Source organism: Chroicocephalus ridibundus, chromosome 1, assembly GCF_963924245.1.
Source record: "Chroicocephalus ridibundus chromosome 1, bChrRid1.1, whole genome shotgun sequence".
NCBI classification, from domain to species: domain Eukaryota; kingdom Metazoa; phylum Chordata; class Aves; order Charadriiformes; family Laridae; genus Chroicocephalus; species Chroicocephalus ridibundus.
The window spans coordinates 208,569,268-208,592,089 of record NC_086284.1 but is presented as its reverse complement, the minus strand read 5'-3'; the positions used below and the strand labels follow the sequence as shown (position 1 = coordinate 208,592,089).

General features: G+C 38.9%; 1 protein-coding gene across 1 annotated transcript in view; it reads left to right on the top strand.

Annotated features, from left to right (window-relative positions):
* Positions 1–22,574, top strand: part of SEMA3C (semaphorin 3C) — a 125,234-nt gene extending 102,660 nt beyond the window's left edge. Inside the window, exons 13-18 of the mRNA XM_063323536.1 lie at positions 6,600–6,688; positions 8,827–8,868; positions 10,148–10,305; positions 13,293–13,360; positions 16,571–16,701; positions 18,648–22,574. Of these exons, the coding sequence (XP_063179606.1) occupies positions 6,600–6,688; positions 8,827–8,868; positions 10,148–10,305; positions 13,293–13,360; positions 16,571–16,701; positions 18,648–19,061 (902 nt within the window). The 3' untranslated portion in view covers positions 19,062–22,574. The remainder of the gene's footprint in view (positions 1–6,599; positions 6,689–8,826; positions 8,869–10,147; positions 10,306–13,292; positions 13,361–16,570; positions 16,702–18,647) is intronic.
* The last annotated feature ends 248 nt before the right edge of the window (positions 22,575–22,822 follow it).

Below are 22,822 nucleotides of genomic sequence, written 5' to 3'. Positions count from 1 at the left end.
AAATGTTTAGCTTTTCCTCTCTTCCTCCTCTATAGCCTCAGTAATAAATCAGTTCCTGAATGCAAGTGAAGAATAACAGAAGTATAAAGCTCCAAGAACCCCAGTGGTTTTCATCATGTAGCCATGGCATGGGAGGGTATAGGCAGCTGTGTCATTTTTTCACATTAATGTGAAATAAATGTAGTGTTTCCTTTGCACCCCCAGACAAAAGTGCTGAGCTCACAGGGGCTGTTCCATGCCCAGAGTTATTACATTGCTTTTCTCCCTCGCTTGCCTATGTGGCTAACAAAATAAATCCCAGGGACAGAAATTGTTCTCCCAGCATTCCACCCGCTTTTCAAATGATAACAATCTCCTATTTTCCCTATGTTTTTCAACCTAAAGACTCCTAAAGCACTTAACAAAACTTGCTAGTTTTGTGAAGTCCACCCAAAGGGATCTCTTGACCCCGCTCTGAAATGAGCTGATTTAGAGTGAGGAGCAAGTCTTTAACGGTAGAGAGCAGTGCTACAAGAGACAAGTGCTCAATACCTCCCCTTCCCAAACAGAAACCCGAGGGATAATTTACATGGATATAATGTAATCACTCTTTTGCATATTTGACAAGGGCAATGCTGATGATACTTTTTCCCTATGCAATGAATAATAACATATTCAGTTCAGGAATTTGGGGTTAGAGTTCTGCTTCAATTATCCCATTTCTGAAGTTTTTGATGCACCCTAGAGTTTTACTGTAATTACTTTGCTCATTTCAGTTGTATCTAAAGAACCCAAGCTTTCAACATTTTCCATTTATCCTTTGGTAGGTTGGTTTCCATCTGAGTTTTAAGAATAGCAGTAAAACAGCATGAGAACATTTTCCTGAGATTAATATTTATTTTTTAAGCATGCCACCTACTGCTTGCAGTACGAAAGCCTTCGGTCAAAGTACACGCAGATTGCACAACCAAAAGATTATGCATGGGTTTTTTTATTGCTCTTGGTGCTATGAAAATATTTAAATGTCTGGGTCAGACTTGGGTACATTAAACAGCCATGAGCACCAACAGGATTTTTTTCAGCTCCTTGCAATCAAGAAAGGATATGTTTTTATGGAAAGAGATCTAAGTTACTGTCATGAAAAGGCACTTCAGACTTCAGTGTGACTTATTCAGATGATTAATGTGCACCACATGAATCTAACGTGGCATGAGGTTGATCTATGTTTCTTATTAACTTTCCTCTCTGATGCAACACTTGTTTTCGAAGTCTGGTTGCAGTAAATGTCTTCAGAGCATAAGGTTGTAATACTCGTTTTCATGGTGTTACATGATGGCCGTCTTTTTGGAAAACTAACCCTTGCTGACAACAGTAGCCTCCAGTAATGCAATAGCCAAAATCATGTAATGAGCTACAGATTCTAACGGAGAGAGATAATCTGGTCAGAAGAGTGAGTTTGCCTCCCATAGATTTGCTGGCTGCAGCTTCCTGTCTGTGAGCTCAGGAAGATGATCTTGCACAACAGTGGCACAACAAGCAGCATACAGAGCATTCTTCCTCTTAGTCATAGTGCCTGAGTCATTCAAAACCTTCCGTTGACCAACTCATCTAAAGCTTTTTCACAGCCTTCTAAGAAGATGTGTAAGTTAACACGGCATTCCTCCACCTGTTTCAGTTCCCCTGTTCATTTTTCGTTCAAACAAGCTCACAAGTGTGTTCCAAAAGTTTGACCGAGCTCGGGCTGTGTCAAATATTTGCTGTCAGATGTGAGCTCATTAGGCATTTGTATCTGTCTTTTGTTCTTTGATGCAGCTTGAAATTGCTTTACAAAGTTTCACAAGAATACTATGAGCTTGAAAAAAATGACACCCCTTTAACAGATGAGTGAACTAAAGCACAGAGAGGTTAGGTGTCTGTCGTGGGAGCCCTGACTTACAGCAGACACCTAAGGACAGCAGAGAGTGTGGGGACTTGCTTCTCAGCCCTGACGGCTAACCTGCCACCATCTCAGGAGGTCTCCCGAGCCTCAACTTTTTCTCAAGCAGGAAGTTTTTCAGCATTCTGCAAACTCTTTGCTTTCTTTGTGCTCATAATTTTTATTTGTTTGCATCAGGTTCAACTCAGATTACAGACCAAAAATAACTAAACTGCCATCAGGCCGACAGGTACAACATGGAGAAAAGTTTCGGAGGATGTCCAGCAATGTCTGACACATCAGGGAGGGGGATTACCACAGGAGGCCTCTCTGTGAAGCTCGTGGCAGGGTAGCAGTTGGTCTCCATTGAAGTCATGTTTTTATGATGTGGAAAAGTCAGGTTTTTAACGTGTTGTTCAATTTGTGTGTGTGATGTGGCTGAGGGGTGGATGGGTGCTGACTCTCATTGAGGCTCACGATATTGACAACTGCAGTGTTCACTTAAGGCTGGGGGCAAAAAAAGCTATTAGAAATTCAGGGAATGAGATTTAAGCTCACATCTGCAGATTCAGCTTGTGGAATACAGATTCCAGCCAAATACCTGTGTGTTTTTCATTGTTATTCATTAAGCTTTGCCTTTTCCATTGCCCGTGGTCAGCCAGACCAAGAATTAGTGTAATCAGGCATAGTCCAACTGGTATCAATGAATCTTAGCTGATTAACACCAGCCCAGAATCATGCCCTGCATTTCAAGGAAGTTTGGGGTTTTTTTTCCCTTTTTATTATTTTTATTTATTTATCTCGCTGTCCTTGGACCATTTATTGGACTGCCTTCCTTCTCCATTTATTTCCCACTCTGCAAGCTCTCTGTAGCATTTTTTTGCCCACAGGATGTTAGCGCTTTCCTCCCTTGTCATTCCCTCTTTCTTGCTCTTCTCAGAGGGAACATGATCTCAGTAACACTGTCTTCCACGTCAGGCTGGGAGATTGCAGTTGTTCAAGCAGGTTTGAAACAGAAAACCGGTCATTATGAATCTTCCTTGTCCTCTTGCTGTCTGCTTGAGGGAAATTCTTTCTTGTTTGTCCGTCTGCCCTCGACTCACGGGCTGCTGGGTTGATGCGAGGCTGCAAACAGCTCCCGGTGAAAAGTCAGGGAAATGGGGAGCACAAATCCGCCTCTTCACTTCATACATTCTAGTGCTACATTGATTCTGGAGACACAATAGCTTTTTTCATGAGTATGTGAAATCATAACAATGTAGAACTGTTTTCTAGTGGATTTCTGGAAGTAACAAGTAAACAGAGAAGGAAATCATCCTTTTATGATTTTTGCAGAATTAGCTTATAATTTCATACGTCAACCTAAATGTGAAAAAAAATGTGACTTATATTTGTTTGGTGATCTTTTATGCCTGACTCGCAACACAAGAGATTATCTATTGTGAAATACACTGGGAAACAGCTCAGGCACTGCTACTTTGCATGCATCTCCAGCAGTGCACAGTGCTGCATCCTTTCCAACCTTCCTTCTGACCCAGAGAATTTAGTTTGCTGCCTTGCCATTAAAGGAAATAAGCAAAGCTCAGATGTACCATAAGCTTTCTGACGTGAGCATGTTTAAGTGACTTGATATGTCAGCTACCGTGCTTATAGTGGAAACCTCAGTACTACTGAGAAAGGAATAAGAAGTGTTTTCTGGGCACAAATATTTGCTTTTCATTTATTAAGGAAAAGGCTGAGAAACAGTAGAAAAACTTTTAGAATCATAGAATCATAGAATTGCTGAGGTGGAAGCCTCAGCCTCAGCAAGAGGCCTTAGAAGAGGTGGAAGGCTATAGCCTACAAGCCATGTATTGTTGGAAGTCTGTGTATATATATCTATGTACAGACTATTGGAATTCCTTGCTTTAAGTGGTTTCATTTAATGAATAGCTTTTTATTGCCTACTTTCCCTAACGTGAATATTTATTTTAAGTGTTGTATTAAGTTTACGAATTCCTTTAAGACAATGGAATATTTCTTTCTGCAACCATCTGTCCCTCATGGTACAATACTGACTCAAAGCGAATGGTAAGATATTGAGTCAAAGGGAATGAATACCAAGGTAAACAGTCCTTAACTCTGTGTATTTTTCTGGGGTGTGACAAAAAGGCAGATAGGAACCTAGTTTTCAAATAAGAAAGGTTATTAGGACAGACGGACTTGGCGTCAGGCATTATCAGTATTTTCTGTGCCAATGCCCAGGATAAAATCTCCCCTCAGGTTCTGATTTCAGTTTGGAGCAATGTCTGAGAACCAAAGACAATTTAGGAGTTTTAAATGTGTGGCATGTGCTAATGGGTCATTGAAATAAACCGGTTCTTCAGAGGCTCAGCAGCCTCACATTCCTTTGCAGGTAAGGTCACTGTCAACATGCTTAGTACCCTGTACGGCAGGGTTACAGGTAGTTGACACTTTGCAGGCAGCTGGAAAAAAACACAAAAGGTGCAACTCCATCCTGACCTTTTGATACAGTATTTCGTATGGTATAGTTTAATGTTAGAGAGAGGACATCGATAAAAGAATGCAAAGAGGCAGAGGTAGTCTGGACTTAAGCTGTGTGTATTTGTGAGTGGCTTGTTCCCTTTAGCAGGAGCAGAAATACACACACCCACGTGCTTCTCCTTACCTCCAAGGAGGGATGCATCTGCAGCAGTTTAAAGCTTTGGTGGGTCCTGGCAGTTAGTAAATCTCTCTCAGGTTCTCATAGCTTTGCTAATGCTGGCACCCAGTCTAGACCACAGCTGTGCTATCACAAGATTTAGTTTCAGTGAAGTTTCTTCGGAAGGAACTGGTTTATCATGCCATTGTATAATGAGAATAAATGTTCTCCATACAAAATTCTCATGAAAAATTCATGCCTAACGTGCCCTGAGCATGTACAATTGATAGCCACACATTTTTAAGTCTTGTCAGCTTTCAATTTCTCTTTTCCTTTTTTTTTTAAATGACAAAATACTGCAGTGTGCTCTCTGTGTGTGGTCGTGTCATTACATATCAATATTCTGGCTTTAAAACTTTTTTTTTTTTTAAAAATAAGAGATATTATTATTTGCTGGCTTCCTCCAGAGAAATAAAAAGATGTAAATTATTTACTGTAACCAACTTGCCCTGCAGCTCCAGCTATGGAATTTAGTCACTGACCTTAAAAGCAAAAGCGAAATTGCCCTTTTTCAGTTTACGTTGTCTACATTATGAATTGCCAAACAGGAAGCTGAGATTTCCTTTCCTCGGTCATAAATTCATAAAAATACATGTAGATACTTACCTATATTGTGCTGTACTAATGTTTTACTAACGGCACAAGTCTATATTGCTCATAAAACTTTTGAAGCCCAAACAGAATCTATACCATGTGCTCTCATTCCTCAGAGTCAATATTGAGCAAATAAATTTATTCTATTCAGACTAATTCCCAGGCCTTTCAGGCAAGAGGAATTCTATGTGCTCTGCTCTCTCCAAGTAAAAATGCTTGTCCTTGTGATTCTCCCGCAGTCTGCCTTTACTGCCACGTCAGAAACACTTCAGTGGCGGTCTCAGCCTTCAAGAACCTTCACAGATGGACCCCTGCATCTCACATATTCTTTTCACATAACAAATTTGGAAAACTAATCACAAATATCCCTTTGGTCTTGCTCATCACATCTATCTTGTAAAAACACTGCCATTGCCCCACCCTTCTTACTTTTTACTCCTTTGACCTGCGTGGATTTGGGAGGCTTGGAACTGTATTTTGAGAGGGCAGCCATGATAAAGTAGCTACAGTGTCTTCACCTTGCTTTTCCTTTTTTCCTCGTGGACCAAAATATTAACTCCTAACAATATGTAACAGACTTGATTATTGTTTGTCTCTCCTGAAAAAAACTACTTTCATTTTACTTTGTTTAGGTGTAGATAGAGTTATTCTTTGGAAGGTTTACCTTTCTTATCATCTGTTGTCTTTATGTTTTATTAATGAATATGAATATATATTAAATTCTGCAGTAGTTGCATTTTACCTGTTTATATTGCTATGGTTTTACTTTAAGATCATCAGTATTTCTTCACCAAAAGGGTTGTCAAGCATTGGAACAGGCTGCCCAGGGAAGTGGTTGAGTGACATTTAATCCTTGGTGACATTTAAAAGACGTGTAGGTGTGGTGCTTAGGGACATGGTTTAGTGGTGGACTTGTCAGTGCTAGGTTAACGGTTGGACTTGCTCTCTAAAGGTCCTTTACAGCCTCAATGATTCTATGATTCTGGGATAGATACTGCCTCTGTCTGTGTGTCTGTACAGCAACTAGTACAGAAGATACTGATTTTGATTGATCTTTTTGGGTAGAATGGTAACAGTAATGGGATACTGATTTTGATTGATCTTTTTGGGTAGAATGGTAACAGTAATGGTAGTAACTCCAATCTTACCATGACTTCTTTGTGTTCATACATGACAATAATACTACATACAGTCACATACAAGTTATCCACAGTGTGTGACTTGTGAAGGAATCGTCTCATGGTTCTTTCTGACCCCAAACCCTAGAAATTACTGAACATCTTTTAATATCTCTGTCTGTGTCACAGGGCTTGCTTTGATGGTTTCTTTTCATAATTGATAATGGTGCATCTACTTTTTTCCTTCTCTGTGTCTCTGCCACATGGTCTCACTTTTTCTCATCTTTTCCAGATCAAGGAACCGTACAAAAAGTTGTTGTCCTACCCACCAACTTCTCTGCAAGTGGAGAACTCATTTTAGAAGAGCTGGAGGTTTTTCAGGTTTGGCTGGCTCCTACTTTTGCTCTTCCAATGTGTTTGTTTCACACAAACACTTTGTTCTAAGAGACTTTGGCAAGGGCAACTGTGACTTGATAAAAGATCAAGTAAATATGCATACTGTCAGCTTGATACCCACCCAAAGAGGAATATAAAACGTCCGCTGTTACGAAGGCTGTAGCTAGCTTAAGGTTTCTTGGGGTTTTTTTTCCCCCTACATTTAAGTTGCTTATTTATTTATGGTGTTATACTGGCTAGAAGGATTGTGATAATCATATTTTTACAAGGTCGCATTATAGTGCCTTCCAGAAGGCAACTTTTATCATTGGCATCACATACTGAGACTGTCGCTATTTACAGATGGAATCTAAGCTTTTTGTACTTCTTTGACTATCTGGTAACCTTCCTGGTTCTGAGCTGCAGAATGGAAGCAAACTAGTGTTGTTTTTGCTTAACTCCAATTCTTCAAAGCCACATGCCTCTGGAGTCAAGAAAGCTACAGGCTTAACACAACATAAGCTGAAAAGAAACACAAACAGCTATGGGGAGAAATAAGGGAATGGCCTCTGTCAATCACTCTGGCACGTAGCAGCTTGTAATAACCTAAAGAAAATGTTCACTCTCATGTTGAAAAATCCCTTTCAGATTTTTGAATGGACTGTTCTTTAAAACAGGTAGTCTCGGAGCAAATGGTAGTATGCATTTGTAAACTTAAGGGTTTTGTCAGGGGCTTTTCTCTATTTCAATGAGGGGATACAAAAAGGAAAAATTAAGCTTTTTTATCTAGACAGGCAGCATTAACAATTTTTTTAGAGAAAAGTAATACACTGTGATAACCCTTATAAAGGCATAGTTAGTCTTCCTAGGCTTTTGTTGAAGTCTTCCCGTTAAAAAATATATTTGTGAGTAATATTACCTGAAGAGTACCCTTCACCCGAGTATTACTAATTCCGTCTACTGAAAGGTAAATTAATACAGCAAGCAAATAGGTGGGCTGAGAGGAATCCGCTGAGAGGAATCATGATACCATAACCTGTGCCATTGCAATCTGTGTGGGCAGCAGAGCGGTATTTTGATGAGTCTCTCCAAGAGAGGAGGAGTGAGATCACTGTCTCTGTGCTAGTAAATATCGACAGTAGCAAAGCACTGATTCCTTTCTGGAGTGTACGCAAGGAAAGGAGAACGTGGCATCAGATCCAACGTTGCATTTGACCTTGAATCTCCAGACAGTTCATGAAATAGGACATCAGCTCTAAACTCCTTCAAACCTTTGCCAATTCACATGATTCACAGCCAGATTTTCTAGTTCTGGCCTGCTTTGCTTGTAGTCCACTGCAGTTAATCCTGGCCCACCGTTATGGGTTTCCTTTGTGACTGAGCAAATGCTACATCTTAAAAAAATGCTGAACATTTTTATTACCATCAATTTTATCATTTGTTTGGATGAGAATAATGAATTGCTTCACTTGCTTAAGGCAATGAGTGTGATAATTCCTTTTCCAGCTCTTTAACATTTGGTTTGGACACAGACAATAATAGACTGCAGTGATGACACACAGTAGTATACAGTACTGACTCTGGGAAAGAAACTTTCAATAACACACATGCCATTTTTAATATTCTGGTCATTGATAATCTGAAAGTATATGTTGGATGGTAACCAAACTGTAGGCACTGTAGATAATGTGTAGGAGAAATGTGACATATTCTTATCTGGATCATGTGGTAAATACGCATGAGCCTATTGTACGATTTTTCATTATCATCATCGTCAAAGAATAAACATTGTTTCTTACTACAAAGCAAGAGTAATGGCTTCAAAACACATTGCTCCTATATTGCTGAGCTAACACAGATGCAGGTTAATTAGAAGTGTACAAAAACTTGTTGATGCACATGAGTAATAATAATGCAGTTGAGTTTAGCCAATACGTTTAGTGAGACATTACTTGTATTTATGTCATTTGTTTAGTTCTGAAAATAACAAAAAAAATTAGTAGGAGTGAGTGATGCCTTTCCAAAAAAATGAAAAGGTATAGTTTTCTTAGATATGACTTAGGTTTTATTTAATTTTAAATTTTAATATTGGGACAGCACTAACGAGAGTCCTTGTAAACGTGGTTTGAAATTTTGTCTTTCAGAGTAATTCTCCTATAACAACAATGAAGATTTCGTCTAAAAAGGTAAAGAAAAGCTGAATGCTTACTTAGTGCTGATTAACTGAGAAATAAATAGACTTAAAGATGTTAGCATACCAGTTGTTGTGCAGCATACTAAATATAGGCAGATTTTCCATAATGAATTTTTGAGAAATTTGACTGAAGTTTGCATGAGCTGTTTATATGCCCCACAGCCACTAAAAAATAAATAAAAAATAAATAAAGCAATTTCTATTCATTATGTATCATTTCTAATTCATTGAAAGTGTCAAATTTTTTGTTGTTTTGTTTGACAATTAAGGAAAAAAAAAGTACTAAAAGAGGAAATTTGCCCTCCCTTTCTTTCCTGTAAGTCCTACATAGAAATTTTCCCTTGGAAGCCTGGTTAATGCAAAAAGGCAACGTTGGGGCTGTTGGGTCCATGGGGCAATTGTACATGTTTGTTTATTAGTAACAAATGATGGCAATAAAAATGATGTAAACAGCTGAGAGCATTTCTGCTGAAATGGTAAACACCCAAACTAAGAATATGTATTCCGTGATTTTGCAAGCAACGCGTTGCTCAATATTTTACATAACTACTAATAAGTAAACATAATTTACTAAATTGAATTCAGTGTAATTATTTAGTTTTATGAATAAAAGATATGGGGAGTTTCAAGGTTTTTTGTTCAATATTGATTTTTTTTTTTAAGAATAATTGGTTAATTGTTTCTGAGTAAAACAGTCATTTTGGCCCAGATTTTGGTGATGACCTATTCACTTTGAACTTCTTTTACAAAAGCTCTCACTTATTGTAAAAGTTCTTCTGGCTTATTTTTCCAGGTATGTAAGGCTATCAGAATCTGGCCCTAAGCCTCAACATAATCTCTAGGTTTTATGTCTTGGAAACCTATGCACTGGAGAATCCAACTAGGAACTCTGTATAATGTTTATTAAAGCGACTATATGCAGAGAAAATACTTAGTTCAAAGGCTTGAGCCAATAATCCTCACTGAATAAGAACCAAGTTCTCAAATCTGAGCAATATTAACTCAGCCTGTCTGCCCCAGAACGGAACAATGACACTCAATGTCCAAAAAACATTAACATTTCTAAGTGTTTTCTGACAGGAAGGTGGAAATATTATAGGCCCATTCACCTGGGAGATTTCTGTTTATCTTGGCTTTGTATATATTAGTGGCTCCCCTCTTGGTCTTGAGTTAATTCCAAAATTAATTGAAAGCTTTTTAGGGGTGTTAGAGTCGAGTCTCGGGTGAAGCTCCTCCACATCTGAAACAGATCTTTCCGTTTCCTTCGACAGCAACAGTTGTACGTGAGCTCAGATGAAGGGGTGACCCAGGTTTCCCTGCATCGCTGCCACATCTACGGTACCGCCTGCGCTGACTGCTGCCTCGCACGAGATCCCTACTGCGCCTGGGACGGCAACTCCTGCTCCAGGTTCTATCCCACAGGGAAAAGGTGAGCAGCGTTGAGCAGCAGAAGCCTGCAAAGAAATAAGGCTTTTGTTCTGCTCTGTAGCCTGGGGTGTTGTAGTGCGATGGAGAAGTGGGATGTCATTCCTTTCAGGAGCATGTGCAAACAATACCTCCGTAGCTATTGTGCTTGGCATTGTTCATCGCCTAGGAGTGTATGCTGCAAGAGTGTATGACAAAGAGCTCGCCTTTTCATATTTAAAGTAATGGACTGAAAAAAAAGAAAAAAAACAAAACAACCACGTTCCTCATCATAAATATTAATCCTTCTGTCTCGTACACACAAAATCAGTGTAACATTTATTTGTTCCCTTTGTTTAAGATCAGTTGCTTGCTATGGCTGTAATTATGATAGCCCTCAATACAGAAAAATATCTCTCGGGCTGTCTGAGGAATAAAGTAATTTATTTTTTTTGTTCCTCATTTGCTCCTAAGTGAGAAGAATTATTTCCAGGGAAATTTTAGGCAAATGTGATTTCCATGTAATGCCTGAAGATTTGGGGTTTTTGACATGAGATTTATTAAAGCAGACAGGGAAAGCAATTTCTCTTTAATTTACAACAGAGCTAATAGTCCATCTCATAATTCTTATGCAAAACAGGAGCCTCTTTCCTCCTCCCAAGAGAAACATTTAATAGCAGGAGGCTGTAGTGAGCTCTTGTATTACTAGGATTTCACTTCATGTACAAACAAAGCTACAGAATACACAATGAGGTGTTACTGCGGAGAAGACAAACCTTTCAGATGTCTGCCAGAGTTGTACCCGCCTTGCCACTGTGCTCACTCCCTGCACCGCAGCTGTGGATGCAGAGACCAGATACAGTTAACGGGCATCACTCCTTTACCTACATGGAGGGAGACGGCAGACAGAACCAGGCAAAGCTTGGCTCTGCTCCGGGTGCCCCAACCAGCTGATGACAATGTCACCCCCTGGGATTAAAGACAATTACTTTCGTTAATTGAAAGTTTTCTTGATTCATTCCTTATTTCAGATTAAAAGGTAAAGCTCAACCTGGCCATGTAGCACTTGGTAAAGTACCTGGGGCTTTACTGCTTTCTCTCAGCATGTTCAGCCTCCAGTCTACAAACTGATTGTTTTCTTCCGTGGAACAAAGGTCAGGTGATGGGGGGAGGAAAGTAAAGAAAAATCCCGGAGTCTCAGGCCACCTAACTCCTACACTGACATTGTTGCTGAAAGATATAATGAGCAGTCAGGTATACTCGGTCCGTGCGGTTTCCAGTTGATTCCGTGCCATCCCCATTATATACACACAGGGGTATTTCCACTGGGGCTTGCCTTCATGCTGACATGTTGTTTGCAATTTGCTTTTTATATCGAACCAAAGTAAACACCTAAAACTGTATGGAAAAAAACTGTTTTTCATATGTGAAGGAAATGAGTTGTCCCTTTATCTAACAAGAGAGATTATGAAGGAGAAAACATTGGTAATTAGAGCCAAATCCCATAGTCTAGACAGTATTATCTACTGGACGCATTTGCTTATTTGCTTCTTTTGACACTTCTGTCTCCCATGGATTACTGCAGTTCCTCATCCAACATTGATTTACCTCAAAACATCTGACAGTATTATCTTTATTTTCTAAACGCCACCTTCTCAACCTTTTTTTTGTAAATATCAAACTGTAAATTTACATTCTCAGAACTGCTTAATGCAAATGGTGTGCCGTTTCTGACAGTGCGGAGCAGCTCACGGTAGCACAGGAATTCACTCAGAAATTCTTCATTGTCTCCCTTGACTCGCATAAATAGTTCACAAAGGTTAAGATCCCAAGGCATAAGATGAAATATTTTGGTGGTAAACATCAAAAATATACTTGGAATGTCAGAAATTACTCCTTTGAAACATCACCTTTCAAATGTTTCCTTTTAAAACAATGCAGAGGAGGATCGGATGACACAGGATTATAAGGGCTGGCTCTGGGTGTTTGTGCAGTACCTGGTATAATGTGGCCACAAAGGCATCACCCTTCACTCAGCGGTGCTGGAGCTCCAGGGGCTTTTCATGGTTTCTGATCTCCCAGGTCATTAGTGTATAGTTCAGAATACAGCTGTTACGTATCCCAGCAGCATCCTTTTGCAACAGTCTATCACCAATATGTTTTTTTGTTGAACTTGATAAATATTGAACAAACTTACGGAATATTCAGCAAACAAAATAATACATCTTCAGAATAAAAAATTCAGGTATCAGGTTTTCATGCTCTGAGTTCTGTGAGCTATGACCTCCTAACCAAGGAGGACTCAAATGCTGGTATTCCCAGTCCCAGTGAGCTCCCTAGCCAGTTTGCTGCAGAATCGCGATTTTGCGTCTGTCATCCAAATAATACAACAAAGTCTTATTTAGAAGTATTCTGAGACGTGGTGACTTTGCGTATCTTTTGGAAATAGTCACATACAAGGAGAGGACAGAACTGAATCTTACCTCTCCACCATTCTGGACGAATACTTCAGTCCCTCTGCTACCAAGGTGGCTAAAGGCACCAAAAATAACGTGCCTGCCAAAATCAAGGAGGGAACACAACCTATGTCATAATTTTCTGTTGGTGCATTAGATATAAGCACTGTGACTCTTATGCATCTCCTGATTAGGTGCTTGCCTTTATGAAGAGTTCCTGCTGGGGGTTCGGGCTTTGAATGTTAGATTTTGTAACAGTGAACGTATGTCTATTTTATGCATCACCTCTAGCCATTCTATCTCTATACCTCCATTGCAAAACTACTTTACCTACAAAAAGTACAAACATTTTATAAACTTCAGCAAACAGATTATTCACTTAAACTGTATCTTCACTCTAGGAAGCCTGCCAAGAGTAAAGCACACTTACAGTAGGTCATGAACTATCCCTAACAGCTGATCTAGTAAAAATAAACCCAAACCCCACAAATAAAAAAATGTTTATTTGCAGCGTAACTATCTTGGAATAACGTTTTGTTTTTACAAAATATTTCAGGAGGAGTCGTAGGCAAGACGTGAGACATGGAAACCCTCTGACTCAGTGCCGAGGTTTCAACCTGAAAGGTACTGTAATTGAGAGATCCTCATGCTATATAAAGAACGCCTGGCTTTCCTTTTGTGATTCATCATAACTCACATCATCTCTGTGGTTTACTGGTAAAGCATAATTATTTTCCAAGTCTGAGTTTTGTTTTGGTTTGATTTTAACATCTTTCCTTGCAATTACATGAAACTTGCATATATATGATAAAATGATGAACCATGAAATACATGCTTCAATATACATGAACTGAGAAGCTGACACTATTGACTAGAAACAGGTACAGTTAAATTGAGGGATGTTCTACTTCTAAATCCGTTCAGTCTTTATTAATTCCTCTTCATCCATCTAAGTCTTGAACCTCAGAATTATTCTGCATATTTGAGGTGATATTGTGTTTTGGAGCACATCTTTCAGCAAACAGCAGGCGCTTGACCTGTCTTTTGAGTTACGGTGTTTTCTTCCTCCCTTCACATGGGAAAACAAACCATTCCACATCTCTTTATGAAGTCCCTTATTTCCAGCTGTGCAACTGTATAGTTGGCCTGGCACGGTGCAAGTGGACAGGGGAGCCAATGCTCTGCCCTCCCAGCTACCGCTTTCTCCAGATTGACGTACACCAGTCAAATACCACCAGGAAGAGTAGACACATAAAGGCAGCTTAATCCTCTTCAACCCCATGCGTGTCTGAGCCAGGCGGTGGCAACGTATGCCATCAAACCAAGGGCACACATTAGAGAATTATGCTCCTTTCGCCTCTGTTTCTGAGCCTGAATTTTGAAGTTAATTCTCTGTACCATCTGGAGACCAAATAATAGCAACTGATTGTAAATTTTTCATTGAATTTTTTGAATAAAGGAACAATGGTTTAAGAGTTACATGTGAAAGGTTCGGTTAATAAAAATTCCACTGAAATGGTCTCTTCTGGGTCTCGGAAGAATCTCCTGGATCAAAACAGACCACAACAGTCAGTTGAGTATAGATCCCTCAGCCCAAATGTGGCTAATCCTACTCTAGATGGTAATCCACAGTGCCAGCGGGTCCTTCCCCATGACTCAGTATTAGGTCATTTATATGAAGCTGAATAGCTTAAACAGGTAATTACAAAAGATGACCCCACCATTAGAGTATGAATCTGAGCTCTGAGAGATCCATATTAAAGCTTAGGCTTTGAATCATGAAGTAACTTGAGCTGCATGTCCTACTTTGCAGGGATGTGCTGTGACCATCCACCCATTGTCTGTCCCAAGGGTGGGTGTCTCCTCTTTCGATGTGGAAAATGTGAGAACGTCAACTGTCTGCTTTCTGAGCTGAGGGGAAACTAATGTTTAAACCTTGAAAGTCTTGTGAAACGGGTTTCTTGTTTTCCATCCGTTTTTTTTTAATGTGGATGTATTTATAGGTTTATGTGTTTTAGCAACTTTAAAGGATGTTTGGAGTCAGCAGTGGGATATAGCATAGGTACGTGGCAGTTGTTTCCTCAGTGGAAAAAAAGATAAAAAGAAACAGCAACTTAGACTCTTTCAAAATATAATTAAAACCATTTATAGCAAAACAACTAAGTTTGGGGAAAAAATGAAATCTACCTAAAGGACAAAAGAACAGTGAGTCGGGCAATAGCAAGAAATCTTCCAAGTTCATAAGGAACCATAATCTTGAAACAAAATCTTTAAGCATGGTAGGTTGCATGCCTTAGACCCCTCAGCTTGTGTAAACTCAGCGTTTCTGGCATATTAAAATAGATTATCAAGAACTAAGGGGATTGCTTTTCGAATGTTCTGTGAAGTCTTTAATATTGTTCGCTTGTGTTAGTCCTTATGGCCATTAGAGAAATGCATTTATGTTCTCTCAATCTTTTTCTTACCATGTATAAGTAACAGTAGTATGGACTGGGTAAGAAGATATAGATCAATTAAACAAATAAAAATGGATTTCTGTGATACACCTAGTTCCAACATACATAAAAGTAAAAATGTGTTACAGCTCTGATTCTCACTGTTCCACAGCTACAGATAGGTCAGCCCACAGATAAGGTCTTTGCTAGCTTATGATCTTAGAATGCAAAATATTTCCACATTATTCTCCTGAAAGTTATGACTGATTTCGGTAAAACCTCATAAATGTGCTAAAACCCTTTAAAGGACTAGAACCAAGCAAAGTCTCCTTCCTTTAGTAGAATAGATTCCAATTTCACATATCAGTTGATGAAAAAAGTTGAAAAGCATGGGAGATAAAGTAGAGTCTGAGGAAAACCAGTCTTAGGACTGTGCAAAAACAGAGTCTGATTTTAGACATGTAGACCTCTAGGTATTTGCATTTCTCATGTTGTTTTGTATCCATTGCTCCTTTGTTAAAAAAAAAAAAAATAAGAGAGAGAGACAGAAAATTTTTGTAGTCTATGACGTGATCTTTTAAATCTGGAAGTATATTGTTTTTAGGACAAATATTATGATTTGGGCCAAGCAACCAGCATCTAAAAGTTCCTGTCAGTAACTGCCAATTGTTCATCTACCAAGACTATAAAGGGGCACAAGTCTAAGCGATGACATACGCTCAGCACTTGCCCAGGTGTTGCTGAAGTGCTATAAATCTGTCCTGCTCTCTGCTGCTGGCCTGTCTACGTATTCATTGCATTTCAGATTTAGAGCCAAGTCCCTTCCTTGCCTTGTAGGAGCAGCGGAGGAGTGGGGGCCAAGCCTGCCCCCTCCCGCCTCCCTCTGGTACTGCACCCAGCTGGAGCAGACGGAGCCTTCTTCCGGGCACGCTGCTGTATTTTGAGAGATACAGCCATATTCCCCAAACTCGTAAACGGTGAAGTGTGAAGAAATATATTAAATGCTTCATTCTCCTTTGGATAGTTCTAGGGAGGCGTTCTTGTAGTAGCAGAGAATGAGATCATTTCAGGGAACAATATCCCGGAGCTCAGTTATCCCCTCAGCAGAGTTTATCCTACCTAGTAGGTATCCTGCTTTCTCAGAGTGAGAACACGAGTATTTGGAACTGGCCATGCTTCTTCGCATTTGATTTCTTTTCTTTGAAAATTGTGATCTCTAAATTCAGAGTAAATAATTACTCTAAATTATTATTGGCCAATATCAGGATCATACATTCTTCATTTATTCTTCATCTCTACTTCATTTTACCTGTACTGCAAACAGTGCAAACACAGTTACTTGCTTTCTATATCAAGTCATCGTTTACAGTAGACTGACCTGTTTTCTTTTGCTTTCTAGCATACAGAAACGCTGCAGAAATAGTTCAGTACGGAGTAAAAAACAACACCACCTTTCTCGAATGCACACCCAAATCTCCTCAGGCTTCTATTAAATGGCTGTTACAGAAAGACAACGACAGGAGGAAAGAGGTGAGTAACATGAGCAGTAGCTCTGGAAGGCACCTCAGTCAGCATCTCATCCACTCCCCAGACCAAAACCGTTTGTGTTTTCATCAGACAGTCTGGTTACAGTGAAGCTGGAGAACTGGCGTGGATGCAGAACAGTGACCAGCACTTTACTCTTATAAATAAGGGCAGACTCTTCGGTACAGCTGGGACTTGACTCCTCAGCCCCAGTGATTTCTATCAGAGCAGAACGGCTATCAGAGCATTCCTGTCAACCCCTAAAGTCAGAGAACTAGTTAATGAATTTTTCCTTCACACCTTGCTAATTGCAAATTGAAGGTTTGCAGCACTCAGGAGTTCTTATTGATCTGAGGAAATAGACATAAAAGCAATAACCTGTATAAAGTTCAGGAAGAAGTCAGCATGCAGTAGCCCTTCTGAGCTGTTGAAGAGATAAAAGGCAAAAGTGGGAGAAATATGAAAGGTTTCTTTAGCAAGAAACTAGTCCAGGCTAAGAACACGTATTGACAAAAGCATTTCCCCACCATGGTGCAATCACATTTTCCATTACTGCACTCTCTAAGGCTCTCAAGTTTCAGCACTGCAATATACAGTACGATTGTTTATGGGGAGTGTGCCTTCCTTAAGTAATATAAAAGGGGAAAAAATCCATTTCAAATCCAAGGCAGTTACTATATGAATAAAAAAGGAACATCTTTTGAAAGGAAATATTAAGCAATATAGTGTCTGTTGATAGATTATAAATACTGAAAAGCATTATTCTCATATCAGGCCATGTTCCAAAATCAGAGAGGACTTACAAGCCTTTCACTGAGTCTTTCATGCTGTTTTTCTCATGTACTCTTCAAAGACTCGAGCCGTGGCCTGGCAATCTAGGTGCAAGTCTTTAACCCTTTGCTTCAGCAGAACAGTTCCCTTTTTTGTGCTTACATTCAATAGCTGTATTAGAATCAATGCAGTTTTAAATAACAGACAAATTAAAGCAATCAAAAGATTAATTACATTTCAAGCTCTCAGATTTCTGAAAATCTTACCTCCACGATGTCTAAAGAAGTTTACAATAACAGAATAGCATAATGAATAAATGAATTCCCAAAAGAATCAGGTATAATGCAAAGTGCAGTGGCAAAATAGAAAAATCATTCATAAGAACACCGGTACTGGTATTCTTTCATAATGGGTTAAATTAGTGATTTTTACTTCACAGCTGATAGGCAGAGAGACATGTGCACACTCATTTATAAGCAGATGATAACTCGACAAGCTGTGGTAACTTGCTTCCCTTGGATGATGTGACCATCTCCTGGGACTGTCTGGAGTCTGAAGCCAGAAAGGAAACAGGAGAGCAGAAAACTTGGTTTCCAATAAGCCAAGTCCCAGCTGAGGCCACTGCAATGAAAACTTTTGTACCGGGCTATAGGCTCTGCAGTGCAGACAGAGTTCTTCAGAAGTTAGCCCCAGGAACCTGCTCAAAGTCATAACATTTAACTAGGAGCCACCTTGTGTTCAATGCCAGATCAACCCCCAATTCTGCACCTTCTTCCATTGAGTCCCAGCAGCAATCTCTGATGCCAGAAGAGACATTCTGGGGGGTGTAACCCTGGCAAATAAAAGTTCATTTCCTCAGCTTTGAAAATTATGAAAACTCTTCTTTCATGTAGTCTCCAGATTTGCATCTTTGTCTTTATCCTGATCAGATCTATTATAGCATAACAAATAAAATTACTGATGTCATTTTCTTTAGTGACACTTACTACCTTGAGGTAAGTTCTCTCCTAACAGTAGCAATAACAGGGGCCTCTGGGAGATGTGATAAAGCAAAACATAGTACCGCTAAGAAACCCTTTAAGAAAGAAAGAGGTGTTTGAAGTGAGATGCACCAAGAGGTCCAATACTGTGTCGTTCCATAACATTCCCTAAAAAGTTCCTTCTGCCTTTTTGCCCTTTAGGTCAAGCTGAATGAGAGGATCATAGCTACTGAGCAAGGACTCCTCATTCGCTCTGTCCAAGACAGTGACCGGGGGCTTTACCACTGCATCGCAACAGAGAACAACTTCAAGCAGACCTTAGCAAAGATCAATTTCAAAGTGTTGGATTCCGAGATGGTGGCCTTCATGACTGACAAGTGGTCCCCTTGGACCTGGGCCAGCTCGGTGCGAGCACTGCAGTTCCACCCAAAGGACTTTGTGGGAGCTTTCAGCCACTCAGAAATGCAGATGATTAACCAGTACTGCAAAGACAGTAGACAGCAAGGTCAGCAGCGGGAAGAATCCCAGAAGATGAGAGGGGACTACAGCAAACTAAAGGCCCTTATCAATAGCAGGAAAAGTAGAAATAGAAGGAATCAATTACCTGGATCTTAATTTTATTTTGTAGTAATAGGTATCTTTGTCCTCACGGTAGGGGGCTTATATTTGTCTATTGAGAACAAATTTGAGCAAATCTGATTAAAAATTAAATGAAAATCCAACAAGCTTCAGAAAAGATCCGTCTCCCAATAAAATGCAGTGTAACTTAACTAAAGAAAATAATTCAGAGCATTTTCTTTCCTAGATGCTTGCTGACACTAGGTTGGGCTCTGTCCTAGAAGCAGAACTGGGTATTCGTCATAACCAGGTTCACCCTTAACATCTCAGTATTTAATTACAGCTGAATAGAAATTAATATAAAATCAATGCATTATCTTGCAACTCTGGAACTGTACCAGCCAGACTGGTGATGAAAGAATCTGTGTTAAGATGCATGCTCAAAGTAGGATGGTACTAAGATTTTCTTGCACTGCATTTAAGAACATGAGTTTCTTCTTGTTTACTGTTCAGTATTGGGTTTACAGCTTTCACTCGTTGTTCAAATCATGTGAATGCATGCTGATAGGAAGCAAGTAAAGTATAGTAGAAATGTTTCGTTCATTCAGAGGTCTAATGAAGGAACAAGTAGAAGAAAAACAAAAAAAAAATAATACTTTATCAGAGGAAGCACTGATTATTGTGCAGAGTATGAGTTGTAATAAATTAGTGAGTTCTGGAATGTAATTTAAAATATCTTTGCTCATATTGATTTTTATTAAAATAGGGTGTCCTATAACACTACATAGCTTTATAAGTGGCACAAAGCTAACATGAGAATGTTCATTATACATACAATTTCAAAAAACACCTAAGTGACTTAGGTATTTTAGCTATTTTTCAAAGAAATACACTCCAGTTTTTTTCAAAGGACAGAATGTGGGTACACTGTATAGTGTTTACTCAGAAATTAAAAACATAGATTATCTTTAATCAGTTCCATGATTAAATTGGAGCTGGTCTGCAACATGGAAACAAGTCATGAGTGTCTTTGAAAATTTAAAAAAAAATATTTTTTCAACTGTTTTCTCAAAGTTTCAAATATTTTAACTAGGATTTTTGAATTAAACCATTTCCATTTTTAGTCTTTGTACCCTTTTTCTTTTCAATGTTATTTTCATAATTTCCTCTTCTTTTCAGTTTTTTTGCTGGAAAGAAGATCAGGAGAAGAAAAAAAAAAAAACAAAGAACGAGGGAAAAATAAAACTGAAAAATGGATTTGGGTCAAAAACCAAAAAGTATAACAACTTGAGAGGCATGTTTAAAGAAATATTTTTGTTTAAGAAGCAGCTGTCAGGTCTAATGAAGTATGTTTAGTTGAAAACTGTGTAAATGTGCATCAAGCCATCCTGGGAAAAACTATCACTTTTTTTCTTTTTTTTTTGAGCAACACTAAAGCCAAAATCTAGGGACAAATCTTCCTCATTTTACTAGGTAAACCACTGAGTCTGTTGAAAGGAGATAGATATCAGGGATTAAAAACGTGTGAGTACCTTAGAAAAATTATGGTTTATTCTGTGATATTTTATGATAGTATACAAAAATATAAACTGAGCTATGCTAAGCTCAAAAAAAAAAAAAAAACAAAAAAGAGGTATACTTCTGGGGAAAAAAAATTGAGTGAAAATAATTTCTGAACCCAGAGAAGATAAGAAGAAATATTTTTTTAAAAGTGGTTAGTTCCAGACAGTAACAGGTAGATACTGTATTTTAAAACTTAATTTTAAACATTTTAATGGCTCTTTGTTGAAACTCTTTGGGCATTATTTTGATTCTGCTTCTATTAGAACACTCTGGGAGTAACTCCACAGGGCGTAGGAGAACACCTTGTGCGGGTGTGAATGAAGATCTAGTGCAATGGAGGTAACTCTGGTATTTACCTGCTATCAGGTAGATGTCTCACTTTATCACCACCTGATGCAGAATAGCTGGGAAATGGGCCCTGATTGATCAAACCACTTAGACACTATCTCCAAGTCCCTTTGATTCTGGTGGGAGCTCTTTGAATTTAATTTGTGTGCTTACCACCTGCTTCAAAGGGGATGGCAACGCCAGCCTGCTCACATATTGCCATCCAGTGAAGTGCTTTCGTTAATCAAGGTCTAAATGCATATTTCTGCAATATGTAGCCATGAGTATCTAAGGTCCTTCTTATGGAAACCGTCGAGAAACTTTCTCTTTGACTTCAGTGAGCTTGGATCTGGCCCCAAGAGCTGGCAAAGCAGACTCTGGAGAAAAAAAAGGAAAATGAGATGGATAAGGGAAAATAAGGTTGTGGAGTTTAGTGTTTGGGGTTTTTTCCCCAGCTGACTTTCAGTGCAGCAAACTACTTTTTCTTTTCTCTTTATTCTTTTCCTGAGGATGACTGACTTCTGAAGTGTGTAAGTGACAAACCAAAAATCGAGTGCCACAAAATAGAACTACCTCCTGGAATGACATTAGTGCACGTGCTCTGTATGCTGCCATCCTCTTCCTATTTCCCCAGCAGATTCACTGCAGAGTTGGTGGGATATTAATGTCTATTGTGAGGATCATAATTGCTTCCAGATGGAATACAGTGATTAATAGGTATTTAAGGGTACAATTTACCCTTTAAGTGGTTAGGTACAGTGATATTTTAATAGGCCCCCATTAGGCCTCAGAAATTATAGTTACACTGTTTTCTAATAGAATATTGGCAATAAGGGATTCCGTTAAAACAATCAGCATAGCTCAGAGTTTCATATGATTATAAAATAATATTTTTAAAGCTGCTTCATATACCATTATGATGGTATGACTGTTTAAGGGATTATACTTAAACTAACATTTTTCCTGCTGCATGAGAACTTCAGCATATATATAATAAGCTCCTGTCAGTGCATAACCGGTCCAAGCTTCCATGCTCCAGCAGCCTTCCCCTGTGTATAGAGTAGTCAGGAGCCAGACGCTCAGCTGGTATAAACTGATGTAACTGCCTCGCTGCCCATTTAGCTACTGTGCTTTATACCAGCTGAGGGTTTGGCCCTAAATGTACAGACCAGACAAACCGCAAATTTTATTTGTTTAAAGTAGCCCCTCTGCTGTAGGTGACACCAAAACTTAAGACTGTAATATTGTTTGTGCTATTTAATACTTCCTATTTTAAGGATTACTAAATAATGTATATAATTTTATTCCTTAAAAAATGCAAAAGCAAAATGACTTCTAGGCATACCTTCACCAAATGTAAAGATACGTTCTCTGCTAAGAACTTCACCGTGTACTGATATTTTTTTGGCTATTTTTATTTTGTGTAGTTTGTAAAGTTTGCTGAAATCTTGACCTAACAATGTGTTCTTCGCAATTGTTGTTACTGTAGATATGCGTGTTTTATTAAGAAAGTCTTGGTTTTCAAAGTGTAGGTATGTGTATAAGTTCCTAGCATGATGAAACTGTCATTACAGTGAATATGCATTATATAGTGTGTAAGAAAGAACAAAATGTAGTTTAACCGTGCTATTTAATTGAGTATCTAAAATACTATTTGCCTGACAAAATAAAGTGTGTTGCAACAACTTAGAAATGTGTTGTTTTCCCCTTTATAGATGTGTATTAAAAATAAGGAGCTTTATTTTTTTTTTTTATCTGAAAAGCAACCCCATAGACGTTCTTAAGCAAGTCCCAGAAAATGCGCACAGTGTCCGGTATTGCAGCTCACCAGTGCTGAGCCCTGCTCTGTCCTGAACACTCAGTCACAGAGAATTCCAGGAGTACATGGAAGATGTACTTGGAGTACATCCTGGAAGATTTACAGGAGT